Raw genomic sequence first — 15,124 nt, 5'->3', positions numbered from 1 at the left:
TCATCTCCCTCAAGGACTTCTCCAGGAATCCATTAAGCTGCTGATTGCCTTCACTGCAGGATCCGGCCTTAATTAGAGGAGCAGGAGGGGGGGCAAGGCCTGTGTGTGTGGGCTCCCTCTGAAGCCTGCCTGGTTCCTTATAGCTTTCCCTATCAGCAGCTCCCGTTAGCCCCTTCCCCGGCAGCTGGCGTTACCAGCCGCCCCCCCGCGACCCCGTTCCGAGACGCCGGGCCGTGCCCGGGGCTGGCGGCGGGCGGAACCCGGAAGGCGGGCGCGGGAGGCGGCCGGACGGCGCGGCGGGAGCGCAGCGCCGGGCGCCTGAGGGGGACGGACGGAGGGGCCGGCGGCGCTTCCGGCGTGCGGCGTGCGGGGCCTGGGGAGCGGGCCCGGCCGGCCCCGCCATGGGTATCCTGGAGAAGATCTCCGAGATCGAGAAGGAGATCGCACGCACGCAGAAGAACAAAGGTCCGGGGGGGGCCGGGGTACCCGGGGATGCCGGCCGGGGGGCTGAGGGGCGGCCGGGGGGGGCTGAGGTACCTGGGGATGCCGGCCGGGGGGGGCTGAGGGGGGGCCGGGGTACCTGGGGATGCCGGCCGGGGGGCTGAGGGGGGCTGAGGCACCTGGGGATGCCGGCCGGGGCAGAGCCCCTGGCGGGGGAAGAGGTGGTCGGGGGTGTGAGGGGCAGCGGGGGTATGGCTGCCAGGTTATGGGGGCGCTGGGAGGAAACCGGGGGAAGAGAGGATGGCCTGGGCTGTGGGGAGGTTTGTGAAGCTGGGGGACGTGAGGGGGTACAAGGGGCTGGATCGGGGGGCTTGAGCGGCTTGGGGGGGAGGCTGGGGAGCAGGGTGGGCCGAGAGGCTGGGGAGGGGGGGCAGTATGGGGGAGAAGGGTGTCTGCGCAGAGGTGGGTATGGGGAAGAAGGGTACCTGGGATGGGGCATGTTTATGGGGGAGAAGGGGGCGGGGGGCTGTATGGGGGAGAAGGGTGTCTGGGGCGGGGGGGGCTGTGGGGGAGAAAGGTACTTGGAGGGGATTGTATGGGGGAGAAGGGTGTCTGTGTGTGGGTGTCTGTGTATGGGGCAGAAGAGTGCTTGGGGGGGGGGGCTGTATGGGGCAGAAGAGTACATGGCAGAGGGGTGTATGGGGGAGAAGGGTGCCTGGGAGGGGGTGTGGAGGGCTGCCCCTCTTGCCAGCCGCCCCCTTTCCATGCTGTTGATGCCCTGGCCTGTGTGGGTGGGAAGCCTCGGGCCACACGCCTGGAGGAGGGGCGGGCTGCAGCCCTGGTGGCACCCCTGACTCCTCAGAGCTGGGCTGAGGACCCCAAGTGCTACTGGTGCAAAGGGCCCGGCGCTGTCTGCTGCAGGGTCCCCAAGCTGGTGTTTGAATGCCTTAACCTAAAGGGGGGACTGGGGAGCAGAGCTCCCCACAAGTTCTGCTGGTGGTGCCCAGCACCTCACTCCTTCTGGAGGCTTTAGGCGTGGTAAATAATGGAAAGTGTAAAAACAGTAAATGCCATAAATGCTTGGGTTTCTTGCCCTTCTCTGTTACAAAGAGAGCTTCTACAGAAATAAGTACCTTCTTTTTTTTTTTTCCCCTCTATCGTGTAAATTCAGGTGTTTTGTTAAGAATAAGTCAATAAAGTACTTTCACGCATGTGAGGTCCCAGTTGAACATGTCTTTAAAACTTGACATGAGCAGAGGGGAAAAAACCTTGTGGTTTCAGAGTGCTGGATGCGACCGGGTGTAAGGAGGGACCTTTGCTGAGGAGTGGCCGCTCCCCCTGTGTTTTCTCCCTTCTCAGCTGGCTCCCTTCACCTGTTCATTCCTTCACCTGCTCTCCCTCTGGCTCGCTCCTTTTACTTGGGAGGTTTTTGGCTGCTTACTTCTTTTGAGTCTGACTTTCTGTGCAGGTCCCTAGAAGCTTTGCTTTCCATGGCCAGTATTTTAAAAGGTTACGGAACAGCAGGGGGGTAGCTCGTGCATGTGACAGTGGTTAAGACGTTGACCGAAAAGTTCTTATTTCTAGAAGTGAGTTATCGGCAATATTCTGTCAACCAGTTGTTGTGTTTGTCTTATTCCAGCCACTGAGTACCACCTCGGCCTGCTGAAGGCGAAGCTTGCAAAATACAGAGCTCAGTTGCTAGAACCCTCCAAGTCCTCAGCTGCTAAAGGAGAAGGCTTTGATGTGATGAAATCTGGAGATGCCCGGGTGGCACTGATCGGTTTTCCTTCTGTGGGTAAGGTCAGTGAGTGTCTATGTTAACTGCGTGGCATGTGTGTTTCCAGTTTGTGGTTAGCAGTGGCTGTAAAGTGGATATCCACCCTCTCCTCATCTTTCATCTTCTTGCCATGAGTTAGCAGAAGGTTATTGTATGCTGAGGGGTGAAAGTTAGAGCTGGGGAAGACACTCCTTCATCTTGTGTGCGGTGTGCTGTGGTAACAGTCTGAAACCTGGGCTTGCTCAGCCATGGCACTGCTGAGGAAATAGGTGGGAGGATGAGATTTACCTTTGTTTGGTGGAGTTGCTGGCTGTCCCATCACTGCTTCAGTCTCTGTGCCTGGAACAGCCACAACACGACTTTTAAAAGCTGAGGAACACACTGGTGTTACTTGTGTTGCTGAACATTCACTGGTGCTTTCATTAGTGTATCTTTAGTGATGCTGATCTCTTGCATTTCAGTCCACGTTTTTGAGTTTAATGACCTCAACTGCCAGCGAAGCTGCATCTTACGAGTTCACAACCCTGACGTGTATCCCAGGAGTCATAGAAGTAAGTAGGATTCTCCTCCCTTTGGCATAGCAGTGGTAAGAAAGCCAGACATATAAATGTGTCTGTTTGCACCAGATACACTTGTGCTGCTGTTAAGAAGCACTGTTACCCAAAGGTCTCTGCTGACTTCTGCTTTAAACTTTGGGAAGTCTTGAGTGCTTGTGGTATCAGGTCTTCTGCAGCCTGCAGTGCTGATTTAGCACTTCCCTGGGCTGCATAACTCATCAGGCAGTCAATCCTGAACAGGGTTTCGTATGTTGCCGTTCGACTGACCAGAGCAATACGACAATTCTCAGCTGAATTTTTTATAACCGCTATTGGCGCCATTGACCAGATGGCTGGAAACCTTGACAGATTTGTTTTTAATGAAGCTTTAAAAGAGGCAATCTGTACTGTGATCAGTTTTGAAAGAAAATACAACTACTCCTGTCCTTGAGGAGTTTTATTAGTGGTGGCCTAAGCATCCATCAGTAAAGCAAATGATAAAGGGCATCAAACTGAAAAGTGTCCAAGAGTAATGAGAAAATCTGGGTCAGAATTGAAAGCGGAGTTAAATAATGGCAGTAACTGTGTTGGTGTTAGAAAGAACACAAATATTGTAATGCATCCAAATGCAGCTGTGAGCTGCAGTCAGTCGCTAAAGCTGTCACTGAGGACTTTGCTGCAACAATAGCTTGAAAACTAATGCCCCTGCAGATGTGCTGGATGAAAGTCCCCTGTTATTTCCTGGTAAGACCCGCAACACGTCTGAATAGTTCTGATCCATCTCAGTAAGAGATGGTGGCGCTTGCCTGTTACTGTGCTTTCTTGTTAGACCAAGAAAGTAAGGTGGTTTTTTTCTTTCCATTTCACCCACCCAGGATAACGTGCTGTTTTCCTGGTGCTTTCTCACACTGCAATCATGTGATGCTTTAGGAGGTCAGGACCTAACGTACTGCAGTATGTGGTGTTTAATGCAGCTTCATAGGAAACACACTGGAGGTTGCCTTGACAAAACAGCCACCAGCTTTGTGCAAAATTGTCCTGCTCTGTCAGGTTCATTCAGTTCCACTCTCTGCAGGCTTTGGACCCCAGCGCATGCTTGGGGCTTTTGAGGCAGCTCAGATGCCCTGCACAAGGCTTTCAACTTCCCATCCTTCTGTTTCCTTTTCAGTACAAAGGAGCCAATATTCAGCTGCTGGATCTGCCTGGAATCATCGAAGGAGCGGCACAAGGTTGACTGATCTCTGTGTTCATGTAAAGTAGGCATTTGCCCTCAATAGTGTACCTGGGTGTCTCAAACATTAGCAGATTTCCTGGGCCAATAGTTCCCACATTGGTTTTCCAAATTTTAGAGTCCTTGATCTTATGTGAGGCACGATTCTTATCCCTGAGCCCACATAAGGTTCTATATGTAGCAGAAAGATGCTTTTCTGGAGGTGGGAGCCAAAGCAAGCCAGTCACTTCTCACCTTCTTGCGTGAGTGTTATCTTGCTCATCTGTTTTCTGGTACTGAGGAAATCTAAAGAAAGATGCTGGAGAGGCGGAGGGGGAAATTACAGCTAAACAGTAACCTCTTTTGACTAATTTCCTGGGTTCCTGCCAGTCCTCCCATGACTTCTGATTCTGGGAAGAGGTGTTGGCTTTGTCCTTCTGCTTCATCCTTGTCCTGATTGGCTGGTCATGTCAGAAGATGCCTTATGAAGCTTAGGAAAATCATGTCAGATTCCATAATCCTTGGGAAACTTAGGAAAATCTCCTAATGGTCTATTCTTGGAGGAACATGGCCTGGCATCTCTCTCCTTTTTGGCCAGAAAGTTTATGGAACGCCTCTGCACAGCGGCCCTAGACCCACATCACTGGTCTGGGTAAGCTGTCTCTGCTGCCTAGAGCTGCTACTGTTGCACATGTCTGGGGATGTCTGTCCTGATGGCAGAGATGTCATTTCCACCCATGCAGCCGTACTCAGCTTTACACACAAGAGTTCGTGTAACCTGTGGTGGAGGAGCAGCAGCAAAGAGTATTTGTGCTGGACATAAGACAATATGGGTGGACCAGATGTGCTTGCTCAGGGCCGTTGAGCAGCTGACTACAGCCAGTACAGCACTGCGGGATCTTTTTCCTTGCTTCCAAGCAGCTGAGCAGTGCAGGAGTCCCTGTCTGTCGCAGAACTCGTAGCTGGTTTCTCTTGCTGATGTATGGCCGTCTCCTCTCTTCTCAGGGAAGGGCAGAGGTCGGCAGGTGATAGCTGTGGCCAGGACGGCAGACGTTGTTATTATGATGCTGGATGCCACAAAGGGTGAAGTACAGAGGTGAGCGTGTGCTTGTGGGCATGTGGAACTGTGGTGTGGTGGGCCAGGTTCAGGGGGTCCCTCGTGCCCAGAAAACATGCCAGCTCCCTGAAGTGTTATGTCCTGTACACATTGGGGTACCAGTACTTAAGCTGTTGAGCATAAGATGGAGGTTGTACTCCGTTAGAAGCATGCTAGCTAACTGGCTTGGGCTTCTCAGCTGAAGGATCATTCCCACAGGATGGCTGTTCAGAGATGGGGATTTCAACCTAGATTTCCACTGCAGACTGTCCTGCGTTAGCTGTGGTGTTCAGGTTGCAGTGAAAGCTTACGGCGAGGCTCTATCGATATGATAGTCAGAAAGGAAAGGGCATGGGTGTCACCTAACTGCGCTCAGTCTCACAGGTGCTAATGTGCAGTGTCCCTGCAGGGCCTTGCTGGAGAAAGAACTGGAATCTGTAGGAATCCGGCTGAACAAAAGTAAACCAAATATCTACTTCAAGGTGAGGTTTCCTGGACTGCTGCAAGCACAGCTTGTGTCCCCCTGTGTGCTCAAAGATGAAGGTCACTGAAGGGGAGTCTGTAGATTTTGCAGGCTGTTCTTAAGTTGCTTTGTTGCCTCCCTGCAGCCGAAGAAGGGTGGAGGTATCTCCTTCAACTCAACTGTCACGTTGACTCAGTGCTCCGAGAAGTTGGTGCAGCTCATCCTCCACGAATACAGTATCCTTTCCTAAAACGGGAGACCCTTAAGCCAGCAGCAGCTCAGGAGTTGAGTGGTACCTGCTGTGGGACAGCCTGGTGTCTTGGGCGCTCGCTGGGTTGACAGCAGGCATTCACAAGCAAGCTCAGCCCGTTGGCTCACCTTGGTGTGTAGGTGTGTTGGGGTTTGGGCCTTGACAGTGCTCACCTCAGAAATCTTCAACGCTGAGGTCCTCTTCAGAGAGGATTGTTCCCCTGATGAGTTCATTGATGTGATTGTAGGCAACAGGGTCTACATGCCGTGCCTCTACGTGAGTATTTCGGAAACAGCCTGCCTTCTGCCGCGCCGAGCATCTCCGTCCTTTGCTGAAGGAGAACTGGGCTCCTGGTTCCTCGGGCAGTAATGCTTTGGGGTTTAAGAGCTGGAAAGCACAACTCGACAGGGAGATTTTTATAAGCTTTTCGGTGCGGCAGTACTGTGTGCGTGTTCCCTGTGCCATCTTGTGGCTGCCTGCGTGCGCTGCTGTCCTGGTGGCATGGGGTTTGCTCCCCCGGCCTGGAGCCTTCGGGTCCTGCGCTGCCAGCTCTGCACTTGGGTTTTCATCACTGGTCCCTTGTGCCAAAGGTCACTTAAGATTTGTGTTTGATAGTGACTGGGTGTGAAATCAAAGGTCCTGGAGAATGTGTTGCAAGTCATCCCAAAGGGAGAACTTTAAAAGGCCCAAACTTACCTTTGGGCTTCTGAATTTTAACTTTGTTTTACTAAGAGCCTTGGTTGGTCCTCTGGCTGACAGGATCTGAGTTTCTGTTTCAGAAGCTGGAACTACCTTGTTATACCTACATGACCTGTCTGTTTTTCTTGTGGTGCTGCTGAACTGACTTCCTAAAGGGTATGTTGTTTTTCCTTTGACTTAGGTTTATAACAAGATTGACCAGATATCTATGGAGGAAGTGGATCGTCTTGCTCGGAGACCTCACAGCGTTGTAATCAGGTAGGAGCCTCTCACGCTGCCTGATGTGCTGGGCCAGATGGTGTGGTGGTTTATTTCATACCCCTTTTACCAGCTTCTCCCAAGAAGGGGCTTCTCACAGTGCTGTCTGCAGCTGCTGGGGTGAGAAGCGGAGCCGCTGTGCGGCTTTTTCCAGGCTTCCTTCCCCTGACACAGCAGGCTGTTTGGCTTTTCCACGCTGTCTGCAGGCCAGAGTAAGCCAGTCTAGCTTGTTTCCTTGGAAGTGCTGATATATCTGACTGGGGCTTTGCTGCTTCAAAGCTGCTTGTGTTTTTCCTTTGCCAGCCTTGTTAAAAGACTTTTCTCCTTGTTCCCTGGTACTTTAATAAGAGGTTTAACCTTGTTCTTCTGGATCTCTAAATCACAACAGCAGTAACCATGGAGATGTTCCTGGTGTTTTGCAGCTGTGGCATGAAACTGAACCTGGACTACTTGTTGGAGAAGCTCTGGGAATACCTGGCACTTACCTGCATCTACACCAAAAAACGAGGACGTAAGTGACCGTTAGCTGAACAGAAGGTTTGAAAGGCACAAAGGGCTGCTGCTCATCGAAGGCAGACAGGCTGCCAGCAGGGCTTGGATGCCTGGCTGTCAGCGGTCTCTTGTGTCCTGGAAAGCTGCAGTTGTGCTCTCCCTAACCAGCTTTCTGCTCTTGGGAAATGCTTTCTGTTCCATCTGATCCAGCCATGCATGTATCCCGCCACAACCCTCCCATTCTCTTGGCACTAGAAGAGCTGAATTTTCATAAGACTTTTCAGGATGATATAAGGAAATAAAGTGTGCACGTTCGCAACATTTTTCCTTATTATGCATGCTCTCTGATGAACTGTTCAGCCCATCACTACCCAGAATAGGTCTCTGGTTCCTACTGCAAGAGGTTTGGTGATTCCCATGCCAGGCTCCTGAAGGCTCAGGAGTGCCTTTGGTCCTCCTTTTGCTTTATAATTCACTTGCAGCTTCTCTCAGTGATGAAGGCATGTCTATAACTTGTGCCTGTTTGGTTGTGCACAGCTGTGACTGAACTTGGGTGGATGTGAGGAGGTTAAGGAGCTTTCTATGAGCTTGTTAAGCTGTGAAATCATGGGGATTTTACAGAAAAATGCAGAGTGGCTTGGTTTTACTTGAGCAGGTGTGTTTTGACTTGGGTGGTTTTGTTTGTCATAAGTCGAGTATTTGGAATGGCATTGGAGGAGGTGGATTGTGAGGAAGCTGTTGACTGTGTGGCGTGGGTAACTGTGCTTGTGGGTACTGGAGTGTCTACAGAACTGATTTGGTGTTCTCAAGTACATGGATACCTGTTCTGTCTGGGAGCTGGCAAGTGTAACGGGAGGAGGAATTTGGGACTAGTAAGCACAAGGCAATGTGAGATGGTGTCAGCATATTAGAACACACTTGATGGAAATCCAATGCTTTTCCCCCCCCTCCTGCTTCTCCACAGAGAGACCAGACTTTACAGATGCCATTATTCTACGGAAAGGGGCCTCTGTGGAGCATGTGGTAATTTCTCTGCATCTTTTATGTTTCCTTGTCTGTAGAAGGCAAGTTCCTCTTGGAGCCTGCTATGATTTGTGCTTCATAAAGCTTGGGACATGTCAGTGTTTACTTGGGCTTCTCCTTTTGTTACCTTTACTGATTCTGTCTGCTTTAGGTTGCTTTCTTAGCTGCTATAAAAGGTTAAAAAAAATTTACTTAATGCAGTCCAGTGAAAAAGCGCATGGAAGCAGTGGAATGGGGCTTTATGTGGACTGGTGATTCCTGTGTCTGTTCTGTATTCTTTCAAGTGCTGTTAACTGGCTCCTAAAGTCACTTTTGTAATTTCTAACATAGGCCTGAGTTTTTCCTAGTTCCTGAATATTGAGCCAGTTGTTTGCAAAGCAGCGCCACTGAACTGCCTCACACGCTGTCTGTCTGTCTGTCTTGCAGTGCCATCGGATTCACAGATCGTTAGCCAGCCAGTTCAAATATGCCTTGGTGTGGGTAAGTGTTTAAAGCAAATGAAATCTGTCCTCAGGTGTCTCTGAGTGATCTTCTCCTAACCTTTCTCCCCCTTTTGCTTTAAAGGGGACAAGCACAAAATACAGCCCTCAAAGAGTGGGCTTAACTCATATGATGGAGCATGAAGATGTCATTCAGATCGTAAAGAAGTAACCCTCTTTGCTGGTGCCTGGCCTTGTCTTTAATCACTAGAATTGGAACTGACCACATAAAAGCAAAACAAAACAAAAAAAAAAAAAGAGTAAAAAAAGAAAATGAAAAAGAAAAAGGGAGATGTGTTCTACAGCCAAGAAAGCAAGAAAGCTTCCATGAAGTTCCTTCTCTTGGAGAAAGGCAGAAAATGAGGCTACTGTACTTGCAGGTGGGGATGGGGAAGATGAGTTTCCATCTTGCAGCATTTCAGGCAAAGTAATGTTTCTTAAAAATAGAGGAGCCAGTTTTTCTAGGACACAGTTCCCACAGCCAGCAAAATCCTGCCTCGTAGGGTTTGCATACAGATCCATGTGTTAACCTACCAGTGGCTTGCTTAACCAGTGGGCCGTTTATGGGTTTGTGTGAACAAATATGGCCCTGTGCTTGAGGACAGGGAAGCCAGGGCTGAGAGAACGTTGCTGATGCTTTGCTGCTGATCCATTCACTTAATTTAAGTATTGATCTGAAACAGGTTCTCCCTCCCCTGCTCACTGGACACGTCTTTGCAGCTTTCACCATTGGAGATGTTGGTCTCTGCATCTGAGAGAACCCCTGGTGAATTTATAATGGTCCCACCTCAATTAACGCTAAAATGTGGCACTCTGTGCCTCTCCTTAGCTCTGCAGTAGGGTTTGTGGGACATCCTGGTCCAACTGGTACTGAGAGAGATGAGAAATGAAATTTTTAGTGAGTGATTAACCTGGCCGAACTGCAGCAGGTTACGATGAACGAGCCGTAGTCTGCAGTGAAGATTTCCTTCTGGCATATCACTCGTCGAGGAGCTACCGTGGGAGTTTTCTCCTTTGCTCTCATCCTTCCCATTAGTCCCCAAGAGTATCGCTTGGGATCTCCTTTCTCAATCATGCCCCTAAATTCCAGTAACAGCTCTTTGAGCTCCAGGTACCATCCCATGCCGTGGGTTTTAGCCCAGCCCTGTTAAACATTGTTGCTTGTCTGGATATTTTTCATCAGAAATCTGGGATTTTTCTAATCATGCTTTTTCATTGAATACTGATGCTAAAAAAATTCAGAGTGCCTGATAGAGAACAGCTCTTTCCTTCTGGGATCAAGAGTTGCCAATAGCTTTTATTTTCTTTCATTGAAAAAGGGTTCGATCTGATGTGGATTCTTAACTGTGAGGACAGGTCTGATGGCAAACTTGTCTGAGCAGGGCTCCTTCCCTCTCCTTTGTGTTCCTCCCCACCCCTCACAAACTGATCGAGCAGAAATGGAAGGATTATTTTATTTGAGAAAATAAAAGTTGCTATTTCATGTGAACTGTAGCTGTCTGCCTGCAGTGGGTAAATGGTTTGGTGTGTTTTCGAACTCTCTTTTTTACCTTTGGCTGCCGGAGGAGGGCTGGATGCTGTTGCAGGAGGTTGTAGCGGGGAATAGATTGTGAAGGGAATGGCTGCAAAGCAGGGCTCTGTGGCTGGAGGGGACTTGATGAGGTGCGATGGGAGATAAATAGATGCTATACACAGTACCCAAGCTAAGAAGGTGACTTTGAACTCTGTAAGTTCCCTTCCCTGTTCCTGGCTTTGTTCACAGCTGGAGTGCAGAGCAGATCTCGACCGCGGAGGCAGCTAGCGGAGAATGAGCTCCAAATTAGCCGCATTATGCCTGAGCTGGCTGCGGAAAGCAGGCACTTCTCTGTGTGAATTGGGTGGGATGCCGTTCCAGCACATTAACTTGCCCTTTAGATTTCCTGTGAAGGTTGCACAGGCAGGGTTGCCCGCACAAAGAGGTCTTTTAGTTTCATTTTGTCCCTGAGTTTCTGACTTTTCACTTCAAACCCAGAGGCCTGCCAAGCCGTGGCACATGGACGGGCAGCCAGAACTGCTGACTGGGCTTGGTCCTTGGGCCAGGTAGTGTGTGGGGCCGGGGAAGTGGCTGGTGCTGTGTGAGGCCGAAGTGCACAGTATTGCCTGCTAAAGCATGTCCTCGGTCAGTGAGTGCCTACCTCTCAATGCGTTCAGGTTGCAAATTGTCTAGTCTAGTCTGCCATCGTTCAAAAAACCCTCTGCCTAATTAGCCTTACTCTTCATTTAGGAAACTGGACATTTTATCCTGTTTAAAATGAACTGATACATGATTAAATTTGGAATAGGGATGAAGTAAAAATAGTTAAGCCAGAAGAAGCTAACTTCTTTTTTTAGTGAGAGCAGCTTTTTTGCAAGCGAGTTTATAGCTGTATTTGAAAATGCATGCATTTAATTGCAGTATTCATTCTTCCAGACGGCTTCCCTAATTGTTCTGCACTGACGTTAAAAGCTGCAAACATTGCAGTTTGGAGCAGGTTTGCCTGAAGATCTCTCTGAATCCTGAGAAAGCAAGATCATAAGGGCAGGGGGGAAATCTACTGCAGCATTAGGATTGTGCCGGAGCCTCCTGTGGTTTATAGAATTGGTCAGACCCTTTGTTAGCTCCGTGGAGGAGCTCCCGAAGGGAGATGGGCTCAGAGCCTCCTTGCTGAGCACATTTGGAGAAAGGCAGGTGTTGCCTCTGGTTTGCAGGCAGGAGCTGTGGGTTTGCCCCGCAAAGAGCAGCACGCTGCATTTTCTCCGCTGTACGAGGGAAGGCTTGGCTGGGTGATGCTCGGAGAAAGCTGCTCTCGGCAGCCTGGCTGGCGGTCTGCTCTTCTGCTCTGCAGCCCCCTGCCATTCCTCTGCTCTTTCAGCTGACTCGGGTTCCATTAGCGCCGTACCCCGCTCCCAGAGGGCTGCACGGATCCTGCCCTGTCCCACTTTGCTGGCGGAGTGCGGCCGTGCGTCGCTCCTGGGCGGCACTCCAGGTGTGAAGCGGGGTGGATCGGCTGCGATGCAGCCCATCAGCCACCCTCCATCTAGCCCTGGAAACGGTGATGGCCCGAGGCGTGCTCTGTTTAAAATGCCTGTTCCAGGCAATCAAGCAGGTTTGATTGGCTGAACACTCCTTTTATAATTTAATTTAGTCAGGAATCGTTTGCAAGGTAATAAAAAGAGACTCTGACTCCAAATACATTCATTTAATTCAATGAGAGACAGTTACTGCGGCGGGCTCGCCTCAGCCAGCTTCCCTCACCCCATCACGCTGACATCTCAAAGTGCTGCTCAGGGCTGTATATAAGAGTCACGATCCGCAGTGACAGCTTAATTGTTTCAAATGCTGACAAGGGTCACCCCAACCAGCCATCGCGTGTTGTGCGGGGCTGGCTGGGGAGGCTGCGGCGAGGAGGATTTATGGCTGGCAAATAGTTTTGAATTCCTCTGGTTGCGCCTGCTAAATGATGAACCTGCCCCTTGGGGATGGGGGGTATTGATTGTAATTTGCAGTTAAGCCCTTGCTTTCTGAGGAATCAGCATAATAAATACCCACCGCATTACAGCAGGGACGTGTCTGCACGGAGGAGAAGGAAGCGGAGGTTTTCCCGGGTCGGGTGGCGCAGCGCCTGCGGCAGGATGCTCTCATTGCCCCTGGCTTTGGGAGAGCCGTGGGCTCCATCGCTGCTGGAAAACGGTCCCCGGGTTGGGGTGGGGTGGGAACCCCGTGCTGGGGAGGAGGAAGCTTCGAGGCACTCGGATGCTTTGTGAAGGGAGGCGGGGATGCCCTGCACATCCGAGGAGGAGAGGGCAGTCCGGTGGTGTCGGGATGGAGGGTGTCTAGATCCCTTCTCTGTGCCTGGCCTCAGGACCACTTGGTCCCAGCCCTACTTTGGAGGGGGGGTGTCTGTGTGTCCACCCCCATGTCCCTGTGAGTTCTTCTCCTAAACTTGCACCCGTTTGAGGGCAGGAATGGGTCAGGGCCATTCACCAGCTGCTCACATCGAGGGCTCGTGACGCTGCGAGGTGGCACAGCTCTACCTCCTGGGAGGAAAGGGGCTGCAAGGCTGTCCAGCCGCATCACCAAGGGATGAGGACCAGGCTGGGGGGCACCAGAGCTGGCTGCCCCTCCAGCCGCTCCCTCCCTGATGCTTCCTGGCTCTGCAGAGGGAAGATTAGCTCTCATCCCTCCGCTCATGAGTGGAGATGAGAATAATAGCAGTCATCAAATATGCATTGGATGGCAGCAGCCTGCAGCTGCCACGCAGCAAATATGGTCCCGTGGCTGCCGGGGGAGTGACGGTCCCCGGTAGAGAGCGAGGCCGAGAGCACGGCGCTGGCAGAGCGGGGGGCTTTGGGCAGCGCCGAGCTGAGCCGGTGCCATGCGGGTGAGCTAGGGTACCCCAGGTGAGTGGCTGTGAGCCCCCCAGCTGGGCGGCACGTTGTCTCTTGGGCTCGTGGAGGCTGTGATGGGAAGGACCAGGGAGGGACCTTGGTGTGCAGGGTTGGTCCTTACGGAGACACTGGCGTGGGGCTTGGTCCTCTGGGTGCGAGTGTATGGTGTCCTCATCTCTGCTTCTCCTTGCCTGTCTGCTCGCTGCCTTTAGGTCCCTTATCTCACCTTCTGACTTGCACCTTCCTGACAGTCCCCGCATTCCCACTGCCCTCCAGAGCAAAGCTTCCCGCCCTAAACACCCCTTTTTCCCCAGGAGCCTCTGCCCCACGTGTTCTACCACCCTGTCCCCAAATTCCTTTTACCTTGGGGCTCTTTTACCCCAGGACAGCTGCCTGGCCCCGCAGCTGAGCTTCTGCAGGACCCCTGGGCTTGGCTCCGGGGCCAAGGTGGTGGCATGGGGCTGTGACCTGGCTCCGGGGCTGTCAGCCAGCGTTCCTGGGTGCACGCCAGCACTGAGCCCAGGACGCGTCATGCCCAGCTGGTCTCTGCTTCCAGCATCTGCTCCATCCTCTCTCCTTTCCACAACACCTCCCTTGCGGGCAGCTCTCGGTGTCGGGCAGCAGCTGGTAGGCAGGGACGTGGTGTGCATCACTGGGAGGTGCTGGGTCCCTGTCCTTGGTGTGGAGGGTGGAAATTGGCCAGTTCAGGGGGGTGATGGGTGCTCGGGGAGGGGCAAGGGGAGACACCCTGCAGTGCCTCGGGGGCTTGGAGGGCCACGCTGCTGTCATACTGCCCATTGCTGGAGGTGTCCAGCCTGTCCACGTGCTCCCAGCGTCCCAGCGGCTCATGGCTGGAGCAGCGAGAGCTGTGGTGGGGCTGCCCGCTGGGCACGTGGGTGCTTGGAGGTGGGTGCACAGCAATGCAGAACTGGTGGGTGCACAGCAATGCAGAACTGGTGACAGGAAGGGGATGTGATGAGAGGTGCCGCAGCTGGGAGGTGCCTGGCCAACTGGGCTGGCTCCTTGGGGCTGGGATGCAGAGTTCTCGTGAGACACAGCAGTGGTGAGGTGGCATGGTGTGATGTGGCTGGCATGGCACGATGTGGTGGCACAGAGCCCTGCTCTAGCTGTAACTGGAAACAGGATGTAAGCGGACCCGGGGCTGGCTGGTGACCGCAGACCTGCCTGGAGACGGCAGAGCTGCCACCCTGGGAGCTCTGCCTGCCGATGCCGGTGTTCCAAAGGTACAGTCCCAGGCAGCTGTGCCAGGCTGGGGCGAGCGAAGCAGAACGCTGGTGGCCAGTGTCCCTCCCCTTTCTGCACCCAGCTGTGGCACAGCCCTGAGCTGCGATGGTGGGACAGGGGCTGCCCTGGACCACATCCCTGGGACGAGGGGCTTTCCTGGCTCATCCATGTGGCTGGAGCTGTTCAGGGGTGACTGGATCAGAGGATGTTCTAGGCACCTTCTCCCAGAGTCTTGGTCCCCATCACCACCCCAGGGAAGTGCCCTTACTGCCAGGTTTTGCACCCAGGGTCCCTCCCCTGTCCCGCTGCTGGATGCAGCTGTGCCCAGACACCCTGCAAACAGCTGCCAAGTGTGGGTACCCCACGGTCTGTGGTTCATGGTCGTGGGTTCCCCCACCAACCCCCAGCATCTGCCACCATGCCACTGTGCCTGGGCACGAATGCCCCTTCCCCAGCTCTGCCAAGGCAAAAACAGGTGAACGCTGTGCCCATGGATGAAGAACCTGGGGAGGTGTGTGTGGGAGTCCAGTATGGGGACTGGGACCATGGCAGGCAGCCCCTGCGTGGGTGAAGCGCTGGGCAGACGCCAGGCTGCCCCCTCGCTCTTGCTCTCCCTGGAGAGCCCTGATCACAGGCAGGCACAGCCATGGCAACGGCACGGAGAGCCATGCCAGTGGCGCAGGGCATGGAGAGCACTGCCAGACCCTCCTTTGCCCTGCCCAGCTTGGCTGAAGATGGCGGGGACCAA

General features: G+C 52.8%; 1 protein-coding gene across 2 annotated transcripts; it reads left to right on the top strand.

Annotated features, from left to right (window-relative positions):
- Positions 1 to 324: 324 nt before the first annotated feature.
- DRG2 (developmentally regulated GTP binding protein 2) lies at positions 325 to 10,218 on the top strand. Of its 2 annotated transcripts, XM_037385943.1 has the most exons (13): positions 325 to 465; positions 2,081 to 2,241; positions 2,680 to 2,769; positions 3,923 to 3,983; positions 4,970 to 5,060; positions 5,470 to 5,542; positions 5,669 to 5,759; positions 5,952 to 6,049; positions 6,654 to 6,730; positions 7,153 to 7,241; positions 8,187 to 8,245; positions 8,672 to 8,725; positions 8,810 to 10,218. In XM_037385943.1, exons 1-13 carry the CDS (start codon positions 402 to 404, stop codon positions 8,894 to 8,896), a joined length of 1,095 nt encoding a protein of 364 aa, XP_037241840.1. In that variant the 5' UTR covers positions 325 to 401; the 3' UTR covers positions 8,897 to 10,218. The 2 variants fall into 2 exon arrangements, with proteins under 2 accessions (XP_037241840.1, XP_037241841.1); XM_037385944.1 differs by lacking the exon at positions 8,187 to 8,245.
- Positions 10,219 to 15,124: the final 4,906 nt, after the last annotated feature.

The sequence above is a fragment of the Falco rusticolus genome, chromosome 4 (genome assembly GCF_015220075.1).
Source record: "Falco rusticolus isolate bFalRus1 chromosome 4, bFalRus1.pri, whole genome shotgun sequence".
Lineage (NCBI taxonomy): Eukaryota > Metazoa > Chordata > Aves > Falconiformes > Falconidae > Falco > Falco rusticolus.
Note: the sequence above shows the minus strand (reverse complement) of the source record. Positions and strands in the feature narration are given on the sequence as shown.

Excerpts from the sequence above, each read along its gene's own strand:
- DRG2 (XM_037385943.1), top strand. The coding sequence starts at position 402 with ATGGGTATCCTGGAGAAGATCTCCGAGATCGAGAAGGAGATCGCACGC. Across the intron at positions 6,050-6,653 it reads TCTACATGCCGTGCCTCTAC|GTTTATAACAAGATTGACCA; the intron begins GTGAGTATTTCG and ends CCTTTGACTTAG. Across the intron at positions 8,726-8,809 it reads TCAAATATGCCTTGGTGTGG|GGGACAAGCACAAAATACAG; the intron begins GTAAGTGTTTAA and ends TTTGCTTTAAAG.